Raw genomic sequence first — 18064 nt, 5'->3', positions numbered from 1 at the left:
AACTCCCCAAATCACCCCAAAACTGCCCCAGGGACATGCACTGAAGCGCCCTGTCTCTGTGACGCCCTCCTATGCCCCCCCTCCTAAAATGATCAGCACTTAATTATCCTTATTTTAATTACTGCAATTAATAAGGGGGCGGGTGTTTAGTGACCCCAAAATCCGGGGGAAGTGGGGGGCTGAGACTCCCCAGCCCTTTGGTGACCCCCGGACCGGGGCGCAGCGGGTTTGGGCGGCGCATCGGGCGCTAACGAAGCCGTAATTAAGCCCGGGGGATTAATTAGGCGCGGCGGGGCAGGTTGGGCAGGGCGGGCATGCCCGGGCCCGGCGCAGGACGGGTGAAGCGGGGTCAGCGCCAGGGAGACACCCCAAAAGTGGGGCAGGAGCTGGGCTGGGCTCCGGGCTGGGCGCTGGGAGCGGGGCTGGGCTGCGGCACCCACGGGAGGCGCTCGGAGGGGCGAGGGGAACCGAGGGGGGCGAGGGGAACCGAGGGGGGCGAGGGGAACCGAGGGGGGCGGCCCTCGGGCCCCCGAGCGCTTGGGTGGTCAGCGGGGCAGCGCCCACGGGGGGCACCCCCAGCCCTGCCCGTCACCCCAAAAGCCGCGCTGGCGCCGTGCCTCAGTTTCCCCATGGCTTCCCCAGCCCCACGGGTTCCTTGTCCGGCCCCGCCCTCGGCACACAGGCGATAAGGGGCTGCGATAAGGAGCCCAAATCCGGGGTGTCCCCCCCGATCCGGCTCCTCCCGGGCGCCGCTGGACTTTGAGCCGGGATCGAGGCCGGCGCCGCGGCTGAGACCGACAAACTCGTGACACCCACAGGCCAAAATGCCCCAACATGGGGTGAAACCCCCCCAAACGGCGGCTTTTGCAGCACGATGTTGGTGCGCCCGCACCTCCCACCCGTCCCTTATTATGGTTTGGGGCAGAAAAAAAATGTGAAAACCCTTTTTCCGGCGTTTTCCTACCCAGTCATTTGCAGGCTCCGGGCAGCCGGCGCGGCCGGGCTTTGGCTTCGGGGGAGCGGCGGGGGATGAAAAGGCCAAATTCCTCCTGGGTTTTGCTGGGGAAAGAGGCCCCGGATGGGAAACACTCCTGGAGCCGTGTGAAACCCCTAAAAATCCCTGATAACGCCCTAAAAACTTTAAACCCCTTAAAAAGCCCTCTTTAACCCATTTTAAACCCCGTTAAAACCCCTAACCCCCCCCACTTCTAAAATCCCCTTAACCCCCCCATAAAAATCCCTAAATAAAAACCCTTAAAAAACATTAAACCCCTCTAAAAAATAACTTAAAACCCCTTTAAAGCCCCTAAACCCCCTTACAGACCCTGATAACTCCTTAAAAAAAACTTACAATGACTGAAAAAAAAAATCTTTAAACCTCCTTAACGCCCCCCCAAAAATCCTTAAAACACCCTAAAACCCCCTTTAAAATCCTCTTATAAACCTTTAAATTCCCTTAAAACTCCTAAAATCCAAGGGAAACCCTCTCTCTTTGCCCCCCAAATTCCCTCAATCTCTGTGAACCAGTGGGAAACACAATATTCTAGAAAACAAAAAAGCACATATTTTTATTCAAAACCCCACGAAAATCCCCATAAATCCCTGAAAAAAAGGGGGAAAAAAGCATACGAGGTTTTTTTTTAAATTTCCCCCTTTTTTTCTTTCCCAAACATGACACGACCTTTAATTCCTCGCAATAAATATACAAAAATAGAATAAATTAGGTTAAAAAATACAAGGCAACACTGGCAGATCAGCGTTAAAAGGGAACAAAACCACCCAAAAACCCGGTGGGAGAGGAATAAATAGGGAGAAAAAAAAAGCAAAAATAAATCAGTTTTGGGACTGAGCCCTTTTTTTCTTGAAATGTGGGGGAAAAATAAGAAGAAAAATCCCTCCCCCAGCTCCAAACGAGCTTGAAATTCCATTTTTTTAGGGGGGAGGGCAGGGGCAGTACCCGTCTCATCCCCAAGCACGGGGACAGTATCAATAATAACACTATTAAAAAAACCCTTAATAATTACAGAAATAATAAATAAACCCCTCGGGGAGGAGGGGGGGTCTTCATGTGGTGTTCTGGGGTGTTTGGGGTCAGCCCGGGGCCCCCCCGGCGCCCGCCTGCTCCTGCAGCCCCAGCAGGCTGTAGGCGATGCGCTTCTGGTGCCCCGGCAGCCGCACCCCGATCCGCTTGATGTCCCTGGGAAAAGGGGAAAGGAAATCAGGACTGGTGGAGCAAAGAGCCTGGAACGGGGCTGGCAGGGGATGGGTCCAGCGACAGCCCCACCCCGGGCTTGGGGGATCTCCAGGAGCAGCGTTCGCGGCGCGTGGATGGGTGGGTGGATGGACATGGCTCATCCCGAGGGAGGGATGGACATGGCTCATCCCGAGGGACAGATGGACAGACATGGCTCATCCCGAGGAAGGGAGGGATGGACATGGCTCATCCTGAGGGAGGGATGGACAGACATGGCTCATCCTGAGGGACAGATGGACAGACATGGCTCATCCTGAGGGAGGGATGGACATGGCTCATCCCGAGGGAGGGATGGACATGGCTCATCCCGAGAGAGGGATGGACAGACAGACATGGTTCATCCCGAGAGAGGGACGGACGGACATGGCTCATCCCGAGGCATGGATGGACAGACATGGCTCATCCCGAGGCATGGATGGACAGACATGGGTCATCCCAAGGGACAGATGGACGGACATGGCTCATCCCGAGGGACAGATGGACGGACATGGCTCATCCCAAGGCATGGATGGACAGACATGGCTCATCCCAAGGGAGGGATGGACATGGCTCATCCTGAGGGACAGATGGACGGACATGGCTCATCCCGAGGGAGGGATGGACGGACATGGCTCATCCTAAGGGACGGATGGACGGACATGGCTCATCCCGAGGGAGGGATGGACATGGCCCATCCCAAGGGACAGATGGACGGACACAGCCCATCCCAAGGGATAGATGGATGGACACAGCCCATCCCAAGGGATAGATGGATGGACACAGCCCATCCCAAGGGACAGATGGACGGACACAGCCCATCCCAAGGGATAGATGGATGGACACAGCCCATCCCAAGGGATAGATGGACGGACACAGCCCATCCCAAGGGACAGATGGACGGACACAGCTCATCCCAAGGGACAGATGGACGGACACAGCTCATCCCAAGGGATAGATGGATGGACACAGCCCATCCCAAGGGATAGATGGATGGACACAGCTCATCCCGGCCTCTCCAGCCAAGGAACATCTAATTTTATCCCATCCCCCGGGCTGCCAAGGCCACGGAAGTGGTTTCTGTTCCCAGCACATCCCTGTCCCACGGGAGCTGGAGGGGGGTGTGGGGACAGCGTGGGGACACATCACAGGGACAGCACGGGAATGGTGTGGGGACAGGACGGGAATATCAAGGGACAGCCCAGGGACAGGACTCACTCGCTGGTCATCTGCAGGACCTTCTCGATGGTGCTGTAGCCCGAGGCCATGAAGGTCTCGGTGTACTGGGGCATCCGGATGGACTCCAGCCACTCCGGGACGGAGCGGAATGGGACGCCCTCGGAGCCGCTGGTGCTGGGCAGGCGGATGGACACCCTGGGGAGGCGGACGGACAAATGATGCAAAACCAGAAAGATGCAAGAAAACGGCGCAGAAACGTGAGATTGGAAAAATGACGTGAAAACAGAAGGGTGTAAAAATGATGCAGAAAGGAAACGATGCAAAAAACGGTGTCCAAATGGAGGGATGTGAAAAAATAATGCAAAAATGGGGAGGTGCAAAAAAAAAGTGAAAATGAGAGGCTGCAAAAAATGATGCAGAAATGAAGCAATGCAAAAAATGGTGCAGGGACGGAAAGGTGCGAAAATGGGGCAGGAATGAAAGGGTGGAATAAAAAGATGTGAAAATGGAAGGATGGAAAAATAACACAGCAAAAAATAACATGAAAATGGAAAGATGAGAAATTCTGCAGAAGTGGAAAGGTGAAAAAAATAATGCAAAAACTGGAAGATTGCAAAAATAGCGCAGAAGTTAAATGATGCAAAAAATGATGTGAAAGTGGAAGGTTAAAAAAATGATGCAGAAATGGAAGGACGCAAAAAATTATGTGAAAAAGGAAGGCTGGAGAAACACAGAAATTGGAAGATGCAAAAAAAGGTGCAGAAAAGAAAGGATAGGAAAATGATGCAGAAATGGGGAGATGCCAAAAAATAAATGCAAAAATGAGATGATGAAATGATGATGCAAAAAGTGAAGTGTGAAAATGGGGAAGTACCAAAAAACGATGCAGGAATGGAGATGCCAAAAGCAACGTGAGAGTGCCGAGATGCAAAACCCAACCCAAACCAGCACCACAAGAGTGCAAAAAATGCAAAGATGAAAACAAAATGATGGAAAGATGGGCAAGGATCAGAGAATCCCAGACTGGCTTGGTGGGAAGGGATTTTAAAGTCCATCCAGTCCCACCCCTGCCATGGGCAGCGACACCTTCCACTGTCCCAGGCTGCTCCAAGCCCTGTCCAGCCTGGCCTTGGACACTTCCAGGGATGGAGCATCCACAGCTTCTCTGGACAACTGCTCCCTTCCCACTTCTTGCCCCCACCCCATCCCGGTGCTCCCTGCACTCACCGGGGGTCGAAATCCGCCAGCGCCTTGAGGGAGTCGGGGGCGCGGATGAGTTTGTCGAGGATGCTGACGATGTCGGCGAATTTGGGGCGCCGGCAGCGCTCCTGCTGCCAGCACTGCATCATCAGCTGGTAGATGGCCGAGGGACAGTCCAGTGGCGCCGGGAGGCGGAAGCCCTCGTTGATGGCCTTCATCACCTACAAGGAGGAGGAGGAGGGTCAGTGATGGTCTCCCAAACAAGCTGTTCATTCACAGAATTCCAGAACCGTTGGGGTTGGAAGGACCTTAAAGCTCTTCTCATTGCAGCCCCTGCCATGGGCAGGGACACCTGCCACTAGACCAGGTTGATCCCAGCCTTGTCCCACCTGCCCTTGAACGTCTCCCAAAAAACTGGTGATGGTGGAGGATGGGCTCTCACCTCGTGGTTGGAGAGCTCCCAGTAGGGCCGCTCGCCGTAGGACATCACCTCCCACATGACGATGCCGTAGCTCCAGACGTCGCTGGCGGAGGTGAACTTGCGGTAGGAGATGGCTTCGGGTGCTGTCCAACGGATCGGGATCTTCCCGCCCTACGGCAACACCGGGCTCAACCCTGCACCCCCACAAGAGCCACCTCCACCATGGCCAACCACCTCGCCTTGTTCAACCACCCCAACATGGCCAACCATGATGGACAATCACCCACCTTGGGCAACCACCCCAGCATGACCAACCACCCCCTCACCTTGGCCAGCCACCTTTCCATGGCCAACCAGCCACCCTTCCATGGCCACCACCCCGCCGCAGTGACACTCACACTGGTGGTGTAGGTGGCTTCGGGGTCATCTTCCAGCACCCTCGAGAGCCCGAAATCGGACACTTTGCACACCAGGTTGCTGTTCACCAGGATGTTCCTGGCGGCCAGGTCCCGATGGACATAATTCATGTTGGCCAAGTACTTCATGCCAGCGGCGATGCCCCTCAACATCCCCACCAGTTGGATGATTCCAAATTCGCCCTCTTTTTCCTGGGAAAAGGAGAGAATCCAGCCTGGAATCCACCTGTTGTCCCACCTCCCGTGGTGGGTGTTGGAGGTTCCACCACCCTGTGGTCGTTGGCACCACATGTCACCTACCCGCAGGAATTTATCCAGCGCCCCATTCTCCATGTACTCCGTGATGATCATGAAGGGCTTGTCTGTACAAAAAAAGACCCCAAAATAGTTTAAAGCCCCCAAAAATATCCCTCCAACACCCCCAAAAAAGTCACCCCCCCTAAAATCTCTGAACCTCCTACAAGCCCTCTCAAAATCCTCAAAACCCCAAGATGCCTGATGCCCCTCAAAAAACCCCAACCACCAAAACCAACCCCAACCCTGTAAAAATAATAAAAAAACTCCAACTACTCCCAAAAGCCCAAACCCTCCCAAATCCCCCCAAAAACCCCAGACCCCCCACTCGCCAAAAGATCACCTCCAATAAACATTCCCAAAATAACAAAAAGCCTCAACCCCCTTACAGACCCCAATAACCCCCAACTGCCAAAGCCCCAAAATAACTCCCCAAACTCCTACAAAAATCCCCTAAGCTCACCCTAAAACCTCCCAAATAAACCTGAATTCCCCCCCAAAAAACCCCCCAACCTCATCCCCCAGAACGACCCAAATTCCCCTTTCCCCCATTGCTCAAAACCCCCTATTCTTATATCGCTTTTTTGGGGGCGTTTTGCTGGGAAATTGATGTGGGATTTTTTGGGGGGAGGACAGGACATAGAGGCCACTCACACTTGGAGACGACGCCCTCGAGGCGGATGATGTTGTGGTGGCAGAACTGTCCCATGATGGTGGCCTCGCTCAGGAAGTCCACGCGCTGCTTCTCCGTGTACCCCACCTTCAACGTCTTGATGGCCACCGGCACCTCCTTCCTGCCGCGCTTCAGGGTGCCCTTGTACACCTCCCCAAATTCACCTGCTCCGAAAAACATGGGGCACCCTTAACCCCCCTGCCCCAGCCCGATTTTGGGGTGTCTCTGGGGGGACAAAGCCACGCACCGGCGCCGATGACCTTCTGGCGGGTGATGAAGGACGGAGGGATCTCAGTGGTGAACTTGAGCATGGCTTGGTTGGGGTCTTCGTACGTGTGGGGGTCAACGTAGGTCTTGAGGGGCTTCAGCTGGTCTGGGGGTGTCAAGGAGGGGGTCAGCACCCCTGTCACCCCCCACCCATCCCCGTTGTCCCCACTGTCCCACGGCTCACCTGACTTGGAGAAGTAGACGTCCTCGGCGGACTGGCGTGGCCGCGACCTCCTCCTCCTGCGGAAAAGCAGCGTTTTGTCCCAAAAGATCATCCCTCACCCATATTTGGTGGTGGGACAATGACATTTTGGTTTTTTGGGGGTTCTCTGGGGGGTTTGTCTCCTTACCGCCGGAGGATGTAGAGGATAGTGGCCAAGAGCAGGACGACAAAGACGACACCGGCGACGCTGCCGGTGATGACGGCGGCCGATGCTGTGGCCTCAGAACCTGCGGGGACCCGGCCGGGTGAGCCCTGCAGCCCCTGGAGCCCCCACCCTGCACTCCCGACACCCCCTGGCCCCTCCTCACCCTCGGGCAGGGTCTCGAACTCGTGCTGGGGGCTGAAGGTCCCCTGGCCGTCGGCGGTGAGAGCCTGGACCCGAACCACGTAGGCAGTGCCTGGGGACAGCTTGGGCAGGGTGACAGAGGTGCCCTCGCAGCGCAGCACCGAGTAGCTGTTCTCATCCACCTGGGGACACGGCAGGGTGACGCTGGGGTGACACGCAGGGAGGGGTGGCACGGGTGGGGCAAAGATGGAGGTGACAGGGATGGGGAGGTGACAGGGATGGGACAGGGATGGGGAGGTGACAGGGATGGGGAGGTGATGGGGATTGGACAGGGATGGGGAGGTGACAGGGATGGGGAGGTGATGTGGATCAGGGCAAGGATGGGGGGTAACACAGATGGAAGGGACAAGGATGAAGGGATGATGTGGATGGTGACATGGATGGAGATTGCATCGACAGAGGTGACACAGCTGAGGGCAAGGATGGAGATGACATGGATGGAGGGGTGGGTTTGGGGGTGTCAGGCTGGGTCACCTTCTTGCTGTAGGTGACCTCGTACTTCCAGACCCGGCTCTGCTGCCGCAGTGGCACCGTCCAGGACAGGACCAGGCTGGTGGCCGTCCGTCCGTCCAGGCTCACCGATGTCACCCGGGGGGGCTCTGCCGTGGGGACACATAGGGACGTCACTGAGGTGTCCCTGGGGGGCCAGGGACATCAGGGGGGTGTCCCCATGGGGGATAGGAACATCACAAAGGTGCTCCCATGGGGGACAGGGACACCAGAGATGTGTCCCCACCACGGAGGGAAGGTGTGGGAGCCGCCAGTGTCCCCTCACCCGTCTGGTTGACGCTGATGGTGGCGCTGGCCACGCTGCGCTGCTGGCTGTAGGGGGACACCCCGTTCCGGGCCTCCACCGTGAAGGTGTAGTTGACGTGCGGCTCCAGGTCGGTGACAGTGACCCCCGTCCCCGTGAGCCCCCAGGGGGGCTGCGAGAACCGGACCCCCCCGTCGCAGGGCCGGCACTCGCCGCTCTCGGGCCAGCACTGCTCGCAGGTGACGCTGTAGGTGACGTCCTCGCGGCCACCGGGGTCAGCGGGGGGGGCCCAGCGCAGCTGCACCGCGGCCCCCAACCCCACGGCCGTGACGGCCTGGGGGGGCGAGGGGGGCCCTGCAGGGGACACAGGGCGGGGTCAGGGGACAGGGCGCTGCCGTGCCTCAGTGTCCCCCATCCGAAGGTGACTTACGGGTGCAGGGGTGCTCCGGGGGGTCTTCGGGGGCCCGGAAAAATCCGTCCTCACACGGGCAGGTGGCGGCGGCGGCTGGGGCGGGCAGGGTGTGGGGGGGACAGGGCTGGCAGTCCCCTGAGGACACTGCAGCCTTGAAGGTGCCAGGGGGACAAGCTGGGGGGGACACACAAAGTGACACCGGTGAGATCCCAAATCCCGCTCCCCATCTGCAGGGTCAGCACCCAGCAGGTGGTGGGGGGGGAACACCCCACAAGCACCCAGGGAGGAGCTTAGGGGGGTTCACCTCATTTTTGGGTCCAACATCTCATTTCTCCAACTTAAATGGGGAATTTTAGGGTATTTAATCTTATTTTGCGGCTTTTACTTTATTGGGACCCTCCCAGCCCACCCTTCACCTGGCTGAGCTCTCCCACACTCACTACACTGGTGATGCTGAAAGATGAGGATCCAGGGCTGGGAATTTTGGAGCCAACACCTCATTGCTCCAAATCAGGAATTTTTAGGGCATTTCACCTCACTTCTGCAGCCGCTGCCCCACCCTCCTTCCACACTCACTGCACTCAAGGCTGAGGATCCCGGACTGGGAATTCTGGGGCCAAACCCCCGTTCCTCTTCCCTCCCACCTCATTCCTCGGCACACACCAAGCTGGCCCATCCTCAGACCCCGCTCAGTTCGCCCCCAATCCACACCTTGGCAGGAGTCTCCCAGGCTCTGGAAGCCGGCCCGGCACAGGCACTCCCCGATGGGCACGAGCCACTCGCCGTCGGCGTTGCAGTGCAGGGCCGGCGCCTGCTCGGCCACCGCCTCGGCCACGCACGAGCCCCGCACCTCGGCCAAGGTCTGCGAGTCCGCCCCGGCCACGGTCTCCGGGAACTGCGCCATTCCCCGGACCACGGCCGGGCACCGCTTGTAGTAGACGCGCACGGAGAGCAGCGCCACGCAGGCACCCAGGTCCTGGAAGGCCAGGTAGAAACCCTTCCTCCGGAGCGGCCCCACCGACCGCACCTCCACGTTGAGCTTCACGTTTCGGGTGGCGAAGTCCTCCTGGACGGTGATCTCGTCCGGAGCGATGGTGTCGATCTTCCTGAACTGCCGCTTCTGGAAGTTGGTGCCGTAATCCACGTCGGACTCGGCATAGTAGAGGTTGAAGGTCTCCTTGCAGGAGCCGCCGCCGGCCGTGGGGAAGCTGTTGCAGTCGCGCACGGTGAACTGCAGCTCGATGAAGATGCGCTGGGCCACGCCGCGGTAGATCCAGTTGGTGCGGAGCCAGTTCTCCTGCTCGCCCTCCAGGACGTTGCACACCGAGTACATGTAGATCAGGGAGTCGTTGAGGACGTTCTGTAGCTGGTCCCACTGTGCCCCGGAGACAGAAACAGGGCTATGGGGGGGAACTGAGGCGCGGCCCCCCCGTCCCCAGGGATGGGCTTGTCCCCATCTCCTTCCCCCTGTCCCCATCCCCACGGAGGTCCCCAGACACATCCCGGAGGTCTCCAACCCCATGGACGTCCCCATGTCCATCCCCATGGGTGTTCCTGGTCCCAACCCAATTCCAGGTGTCCCTGTCCCCATGCCCATGGGATGTTCCTGTGGTGGTCCCTCCCTGCAGATGCTCCTGTCCCCATGAGTGTCCTGTCCCCATTCCCACAGATGCCTCCAGGCCCATCCCCAGGGATGTCTCTATTCCCATGGAGAGGTCCCCATTTGCTGTCCCCATTCCCCACGGAGAGGTCCCCATCCCCATCCTGGTGCTGGCCGCTGGATCCAGGGGTGCTCACCCCTTTTCCGTAGGGATGGGTGAGCCAGCCCAGCTCCCCGTGTGCCTTGGCGAAGTCCAGCAGCACCACTGTGGGAGAGCAGAGAGGAGAGGCACGTCAGGAGATGCCACCAGCACCCACGGACAGCCCCAGGACCTGCAGGTGCCACCAATACACCCCTTCGGCCCGTGGATGTCCACCAGGACCTGTGCGTAAACCCTGGGACCCACAGATGTTTCCAGGACCCGTGAATGTCCCCCAGGACCCACAGACAACCCCAGGATGTGCAAACGCTCCTGGGATCCACAGATGTCTCTGAAATTCATGGATGTCCTGGGCACCCAAAGATATCCCCAGGACCCAGGGATGCCATCAGGACCCACGGATATCCCTGGAACCCACGGATACCAGGAGGTTCCATGGATGTCCTCAAGACCCCCGGATGCCCCTGGCACCCTCAGATCCACCCCATCCCCACAGACATCCCCAAGAGCCACAGACGTCCCCAGGACCTCCAAACATTCCCAGGCCCCACAGATGTCCCTTGGGTCCACGGAACCCCGCATTCCCGGGAGATTCCGCTGGAAGAAGCCCCCCGGGGCCGCCCCCAGAGGCGGGGAAGCCGCGGGGCCCGGCGGGACCTGCCCTGGCACGCCGAGGGCGGTGGCCGGATCCAGCGCCGGGAGAGGAAGAGGAGGAAGAGGAGGCCGGGGAGGGAGTGGGGCCCCCCCGGTGAATCACCCCCCAGGAATGTGCCCGGACGCCCGGGTTCAGCGGCGGGATGGGTCCGGCGGGACGGGGGAATTTCGGGACGGATGGGCCCCCCCGGCTCCCACGGCTGAGCACGGACGGGCTCGTGGCGGGTCCCGAGAGGGTCAAGCCTGGGGGGGACCCCAAAACCTCCCTGGGGGGAACCCCAAAAACTGCCTGGGGGGGGACACGGGTGGCTGCATCGTCCCCCCCGCGCCGTGCCCGGGGTCAGGAAGGATGCCGGGGCGGATATCCCGGTTTTCCTGAGGCTGGAAATCCCCCCCGCGAGCCTCCGGAGAGCGGAAAGCGGCGGGAGCCGGAGCCGGAGCGGGCGGGGGGTTCCCTGCGGGTGCCCCCGGGGGTGGCTCTGGGGACACTCCCGGGGCTAGGGCTGCTCCCGGGACAGCGCCGGGGCCGCGCCCCCGTGCCCGGAGTCACCTGTACCCCCCGCCGCCACCACCACCATCATCAAATTCTCCGTCGCCTTCGTCACCCCGGCCACGGCCGCCACCACTTCCAGAGCCACCACGAATGCGGCCACCAACTCCATCACCGTCCTCCCCGCCACCCCCGCGCTCCGCAGCGGCATCCCCGTCCCATTCCCTGTCCCCTGCCCTGCCCTGCCCCAACCCCATCCCGCCCCAATCCTGTCCCGATCCCAGTCTCGGTCTGAATCCGAATCCCATCCCGTTCCCAAAGTGAGCCCCAATCCGACCCGCTCTGCTCCCATTCCTGTCCCCATTCCAATCCCATCCCCGTCTCCACCTTAATCGGCATCCCAGTCCGAAAATGAATCCCATCCCAACCTCGTCCCCACCTCGTCCCTTCCTCAATCTCACTCTGAATCCCAATCATAATCCCAAAATGGATCCCATTCCAATCCCAATCCCACTCCATTCCCTCCTCTTTAACTCCATTCCCCGCCTCAGCTCACCCCAAATCCCACTGGATCTCGCCCTTGCCAAGCAATGGGAACCAATCCCCCATAAATCCCCAAATCCCACCACTCTCACTTTCCCCCCACGCACTTTCTAAACCCCAAATCCCAATATTCCCTCCTGGGAAGCAGCACTTTGGGAACACACCCCAAATCCCACAACTGCCACGGGGTGACCCCCTCTGCTGTTCCCCCAGCACTTCCAAAATCCTCGTTTTAGGGTTTTTTACCCCATTTTTAGTTTTTAGGGAGAGTTTTCCATCGCAGCCTCCGATTTATTTGCATTTAGGGCTGGATTCTTCCCCCTTACCCTCGAAAAAGGACGGATTAAAGCCGGCAGACAGAATTTAAAGAAATTTAATCTTTAAGAAATTTTAAAAAGTGAATTTCCCCCCCTTTTTTTTGCCCAGCCCTCCCAAACTGAGCCCCAAAATCACTGCGGGAAGGGTTGCGAGGTGGAGGCCGAGACGCTGCTTGTTTTCTCCCAGCAATTTTTTGGGATTTTCCTGACATTGTTTTCCAGCTCTCTGGCCGGATCCTACCCGGCCCTGCACCACCCATGGGAAACGCTGCATTTTAAGGTGATTTTCTCCTTCTTGGGGGTTTATTTTTTAATGCCCCCTACCCTCACTCCTCTGCCAGCATCTTTTGGGGGGGCTCCCGGCAGGATCCGGCGCCGGCGCGTCAGTCGGACACTCGGCATGGGAAAAGTTGTCCCAAACTCTTGGGTTTCCCCTTATTTGAGCGTTTTTCCTCCCCATTTACAATTTTTTTCTCCTCTATTTTAGTTCTCCCCCTATTTTAGCTTCCCCCACCCGTATCTTTAACCCCCCACCACCTTTTAAACTCCCCCCCTCTTACTTTAACTTTCGCCCCTTAATTTAACTTTCCCCCTTTTAATTTAAACTTCTCCACCCTTAATTTCAACTTTCCCCCTAATTTTAACCTTTTCCCCCTCAAAACGCGCTCCGGCACCTGCCGATTCCGCACCGCACCCCAAACCGTGAGGGGGAAGGAGGAACCCCCATCACCCTTTACCCTCTGAGCGCTCCCCAACCCCTCAGCTCGCCCCAAACCACCCGAATTTACCCCAAAACCACCCCACCCTTGGGGGGTGCCCACAATAAAGGAGTTTCGGGGTGTTCCCACCCCCCAAAAAAGAGCGGGGGACTCACCTTCCTCGGCGGCCAGGGGGCTGAGGGCGGTGAGGAGGAGGAGGAGGGTGAGGGCCGGCGGGGTGCCCGCCATGGCGGGGCGGCTTCGGGGGGTCCCGGGCGCGCCCCACGAGCGGCGGCCCCGCGGGGTGTGCGGGGGGTGTGGGGCGCGGGGCCGCGCGCCCGCTCCTGTTCATTCATGCCCCGCTGACGTCACCGGCCACGCCCGCTCTTAAAGGCGCAGGAGCCGCTCCCAGTACGGACCAGTACGGCACTGGGAGGGCGCGCGCCCGAGGGTGGGACGCGGCCGGGTGGAGGAGAGGGGGGGGTGTGGGAGCCCCCCCCCAAAGTGGGGCACGGCCCTGGAGGGGGTTTGGGGGTCCCGCAGCCCCGCGGGGACCCCCTGGGCCCGGCCCCGAAGGGGTGAACGCGCCCCCCCCCCGCCCCCTCCCCTTTCATTCATGAATCGGCGTGGGAAGGGCGGGGGGCAGCAGCCAATGGCTGCAGGGGGCGGGGCCACGCGGTTACTACCGGCCACGCCCCCCGCCCACCAGTCCGATACTGGGGGGTTTTGGGGGGGGACCGGTTTGGGGGGGGCTGCCCGGCCCCCTCGGGCCCCAGCGCCCCAAATCCTCAGCACCATCGTCCTCATGATCCCGCAGCACCCCAAATCCCACAGCACCCCAAATCCCACCACCCCAGCACCCCAAATCCCACAGCACCCCAAATCCCACCATCCCAGCGCCCCAAATCCCACAGCACCCCAAATCCCACAGCACCCCAAATCCCACCACCCCAGCACCCCAAATCCCACAGCAACCCAAATCCCACAGCACCCCAAATCCCACCACCCCAGCACCCCAAATCCCACAGCACCCCAAATCCCACCATCCCAGCGCCCCAAATCCCACAGCAACCCAAATCCCACCATCCCAGCGCCCCAAATCCCACAGCACCCCAAATCCCACCACCCCAGCACCCCAAATCCCGCAGTACCCCAACTGCTGCACCATCCACAGCACCCCAAATCCCGCAGTGCCCTCAATCCCATCACCCACAGCACCCCAAATCCTGCACCATCCGTTGCACCCCAAATCCCATAGTGCCCCAATCCCATGAATTCCAGCACCTCAAATCCCGCAGCAGCCCTGTCCCCATGATCACGCAGCACCCCAAATCCGGCATCTCCCATAGCACCCCCAATCCCACAGCACCCCCAACCTCGGCAGCAACCACAGCACCCCTGTCCCCGTAATCCCTCTGCAGCCAAACCCCCAGGATCCACAACAGGCTCAGCACCCCCATTCCATGATCCCAGTGAACCCCCACTCCCCCAGCATCTGCAGCACCCCAAATCCTGCAGCACCCCCATCCCATCCCCAGGATCCCACTGCACCCCAAATCCCCCAGCACCCCCAAATCTTCGTTACCCCCAGCACCCCAAATCCCCGGCACCCCATTCACCCCCAGTCCCCTCACGCCCCTCAGCACCCCGAATAGGACGACTCAAGCCAGCCGGGGATCTTTTTCATAGAAAAACGCAGATTTTAGCAAAAGAGCACCTTTACCCCTCCCAGCCCCCCAAACCCACCCCAACAGGGGGCTCAGATCGGGGGGTCCCCCTTGTCCCCCGGGGTGATGCCGGCGGTCACTTGGTCGCGCCGCCAGAGCCCCTCGACCAGCGCGTCCAGGACAGGGGCGACCCGGGCCAGCCCCGCCCGGGCCCCGCCGGCCCCCGGGGCTCCCCCCGCCCGCAGCACCCGCAGCCCCCACGTCCCCTCGAAGGCCCTCACGTCCCCCTCCGTCACGGCCGCGTGTGGGGCCAGGTCGAATCTGGGGTGGGGAGGGGACACGGGGTCAAGGGAAACAGCAACACCCTGAAAAATCCCCCAAAAACCACCTAAGATTCAACGGGAGTTGTGAACCCATCGGTGTAATGAGGTGTGAGCGTTCTCTGCCTGCCCAGGGATTGAGGGGTTTGAAATCTGGGGGTGCAAACCTGGTTGTGCGGGGACACGGGGTCAAGGGAGACACCAACACCCCGAAAAATCCCCCCAGAAAGCACCTAAAAAGAAATGGGAATCGTGAATCCATTGGTGTAATGAAGTGTTGCACATTCTCAGCCTGCTCAGATAACAAGCACTGAGAAATCTGGGGGTGCAAAGCTACTTGGGGGTCAAGGGAGACCCAAAAACTCCCCCCCAAACCCCCTGAAAATAAGTGGGAGTTGTGACCCCAAAAAAAACCCCCCAAACCCTCTAAAAAGTCAATGGGAGTTGAGGACCTGTCGATGTAATGAGTGCTGAACATTCTCAGCCGAACGAGGCATTGAGTGGTTTGAAATCTGGGGGTGCAAACCTGCTTGGGGGGTGGGGGGCACAGGGTCAAGGGAGGCACCAACACCCCAAAAAATCTCCTCTAGGGTGACAAAACCCCCTAAAGCAGGAGCTGTGAACCCATCGGTGTAGCGAGTCGTGCACGTTCTCAGCCCGCTGAGATACCAAGTGCTGAGAAATCTGGGGGTGCGAACCCATCTGGGGGGGGGGGGGGAGAGGACACAGGGTCAGGGAACACCTAAAGAAAACCCCCAAAACCCTGACAAAATCATCAGGAGTCGGGGATCCATCGGTGTAACGAAGTGTGCCCGTTCTCAGCCCCTGTGATGCCAAGCGCTGAGAACCCCGGGGGCACAATCCCGCTCCGTGGGGTACCGTGACCCCCCCAGGGAGACACCCCAAAAGGATACTTGGTGCCCACGACCACCCTGACGAGGCCGCGGTCCCCGGGGCCCAGCACGCGGCCCATGAGCGCCGGCAGCTCCTCGAAGGACGCGCGGTCCGTGAAGGAGAACAGGAACAGGGCGGCATCTGCCTCCTCCTTGCAGGCCTGGGGACGGGGACACCCCCTCACCGCGGGGTCCCGGATGTGTCCCCCACCCCAAAACGTGTCCCCCTCTCACGGGCAGCAGATGCTCGAACTTCCTGAGCGCTCCGTCGCCGCAGTCCCAGAGGTGCAGCTGGAACAGGACGGGGCGGCCGCTGGCGCGGGGCTTGGCCGGCCAGAACAGCGTGGTGGCCTCGATCCCTGCGGGGACAGGCGGCACCGTCACCCCCGGGGACCCCGCGTCCCCCCCAGGGGTTACCCAGGGTCTCGGGGTGGGCGAGGGGCGCGGGGATCCCCCCAGGACGTACCCAGGGTCTCGTGGTGGGCAGGGGGCGCGGGGGTCCCCCCCAGCCAGGCCACCAGCGCCGTCTTGCCCACGCCGCTCCGTCCCGCCAGGAAGAGTTTGTAGGTGACCGTGGGCACGGCCAGGGCGGGCGGCAGCGCCGGCCGCTCCAGCAGACCTGGGGAGGGGGCTCAGGGTGACCCTGGGGCGCTGGCAGCCCGTGCTGGGGGGCGCGGGGGGCACTCACCGAACGCTCTCCGCTGGTTCTTGTGGAGGATGGAGTCCAGGTAGGGGCGGCCGGCGGGGGACAGGAGCCAGCCCGGCTCCAGCTCCCGGTCCTGCTCTGCCATGGCCCCCAGACCTGGGGGATGGGAAGAGCCCCCCCTTCCCCCATGGGACCACTGCACCCCGCAGCTGTGGGGTCCCCTTCTGACCCCAGCCCTCCATGGGGTCCCTAAACATCCCCCTGAGGCCCGGCATCCTCCCATGGGGTCCCCAGAACCACCGATGGGGTCCCTGACTGACCCCCTTCCATGGGGTCCGTGCCCTCCCCATGGAGTCCCTGCATCCTCCCATGGGATCCCTGACTCTCCTCTGGGGTCCCAAAGCCCTCTCTGGGGTCCCTGTGTCCCTCTCTGGGGTCCCACCACCCTCCCATGGGTTTCCTGACGCCACCATGGGGGTCTCTGTGCCCCCTGCGACCCCTGCACCCCATCACAAGGTCCCTGACCCCCCCAGTAGGATCCTGCCCCCCACCCCCAGGGCCCCTGCACCCCCTACCCGGTCCCACCACCTTCCCATGGGTCCCCTGCCCCTCTCGGATCCCTGTGCCCCACTTCGGGGTCCCTGACCCCCCTCAGTGTCCCACCGTCCTCACAGGGGGTCCCCGACAGCCCCACACGGAGTCCCTGCACTCCTTCATGGGGTCCCTGACACCTCCACGGGCTCTGTGCCCACCCAGGTGACTCCGTGCCCCCACAACGTTTAAGAGGGGAAGAATTCGGCCCCGTGTCCCCCTCCCCGGACCCCCTGTCCCCCCAAACCCTCCCATGTGTTGTCCCCCACACCGATTTTCCCGCGCGGCCCCTTTAAGACGCGGCCCCGCCGCTCACCTGAGGCCGCTTCCGCCTCGCCGTGACGTCACGAGAAGGGGCGGGGCACCACGGAAGCCACGCCCCCAATAACTGCGCGTGCGCGGATGGCCCCGGGGGCGCGCAGCGCGACCCCGACCCGGCGGGTTTTGGGGGGTCCCGAGCTCCAGCCCCCCCGGCTCCGGGGCCCCCATCCCAAATTACTGGCACTCGAATGGTTTGGGGTCCCTCATCACCAGCACTGGCGGGATGTGAGGTCCACATCTGCCAGTTTTCCCGGGCTTTGGAGCCCTCATCCCTAATTACTGACACTGGGATGCTTTGGGGTCCAGCATCTCCCCCACACTGACAGGACGGGGGGTCGCAATTTCCAGCCCCAGCAGGCTCGAGGGTCCCCATCTCCAACAGGCTGTGGGATCCCCAGTTCCCAGCACTGGCACGATTTGGGGTCCTCATCACCAATTTCCAGCCCCAGCTGGCTTTGGGGTCCCTATCCCCAGTTTTCAGCCCCAAAAGGTTTTGGGGTTTCCAGTTCCCACTGCTGGGAGGCTTTGGCATCCCCAGTTACCATCCCAGTTACCATCTCCAGCAGTCTTTGGGATCCCCGTTCCCAATTTCCATCCCTAACAAGGTTTGGTGTCCACAGTTCCCAGTGCTGACAGGCTTTGGGCTCCCCATCCCTAATTCCCAACCCCGGCAGGACCTGGGCTCCCCATCCCCAGTTCCCAGCCCTGGCAGGCTTTGGGGTTCCAATCCCCAATTTCCATCCCAAAGA

The 18064-nt window shown here is 60.5% G+C and overlaps 2 protein-coding genes across 2 annotated transcripts; both read right to left on the bottom strand.

Annotated features, from left to right (window-relative positions):
• Window positions 1-1699: 1699 nt before the first annotated feature.
• On the bottom strand, window positions 1700-13233 carry EPHA2 (EPH receptor A2; the record flags this gene model as incomplete). The annotated part of the gene is given in 18 exon segments (XM_082295638.1): window positions 1700-2197; window positions 3449-3604; window positions 4637-4830; window positions 5052-5201; window positions 5429-5638; window positions 5747-5808; window positions 6395-6577; window positions 6661-6786; window positions 6865-6920; window positions 7031-7130; window positions 7212-7371; window positions 7724-7848; window positions 8025-8357; window positions 8434-8589; window positions 9127-9790; window positions 10213-10280; window positions 13054-13189; window positions 13192-13233. Coding segments are annotated over 18 exon segments (3027 nt in total). The 3' UTR covers window positions 1700-2091.
• A 1403-nt stretch (window positions 13234-14636) lies between these two features.
• CPLANE2 (ciliogenesis and planar polarity effector complex subunit 2) lies at window positions 14637-16592 on the bottom strand (the record flags this gene model as incomplete). Its single annotated transcript, XM_082295592.1, is given in 6 exon segments — window positions 14637-14865; window positions 15779-15918; window positions 15992-16116; window positions 16224-16376; window positions 16446-16547; window positions 16550-16592. Coding segments are annotated over 6 exon segments (792 nt in total).
• Window positions 16593-18064: the final 1472 nt, after the last annotated feature.

This window comes from Coloeus monedula, assembly GCF_965178545.1.
Source record: "Coloeus monedula genome assembly, chromosome: 22".
Taxonomy (NCBI): Eukaryota; Metazoa; Chordata; class Aves; order Passeriformes; family Corvidae; genus Coloeus; species Coloeus monedula.
The sequence above is the reverse complement of the archived record's forward strand: the minus strand, read 5'-3'. Positions and strand labels throughout refer to the sequence as shown.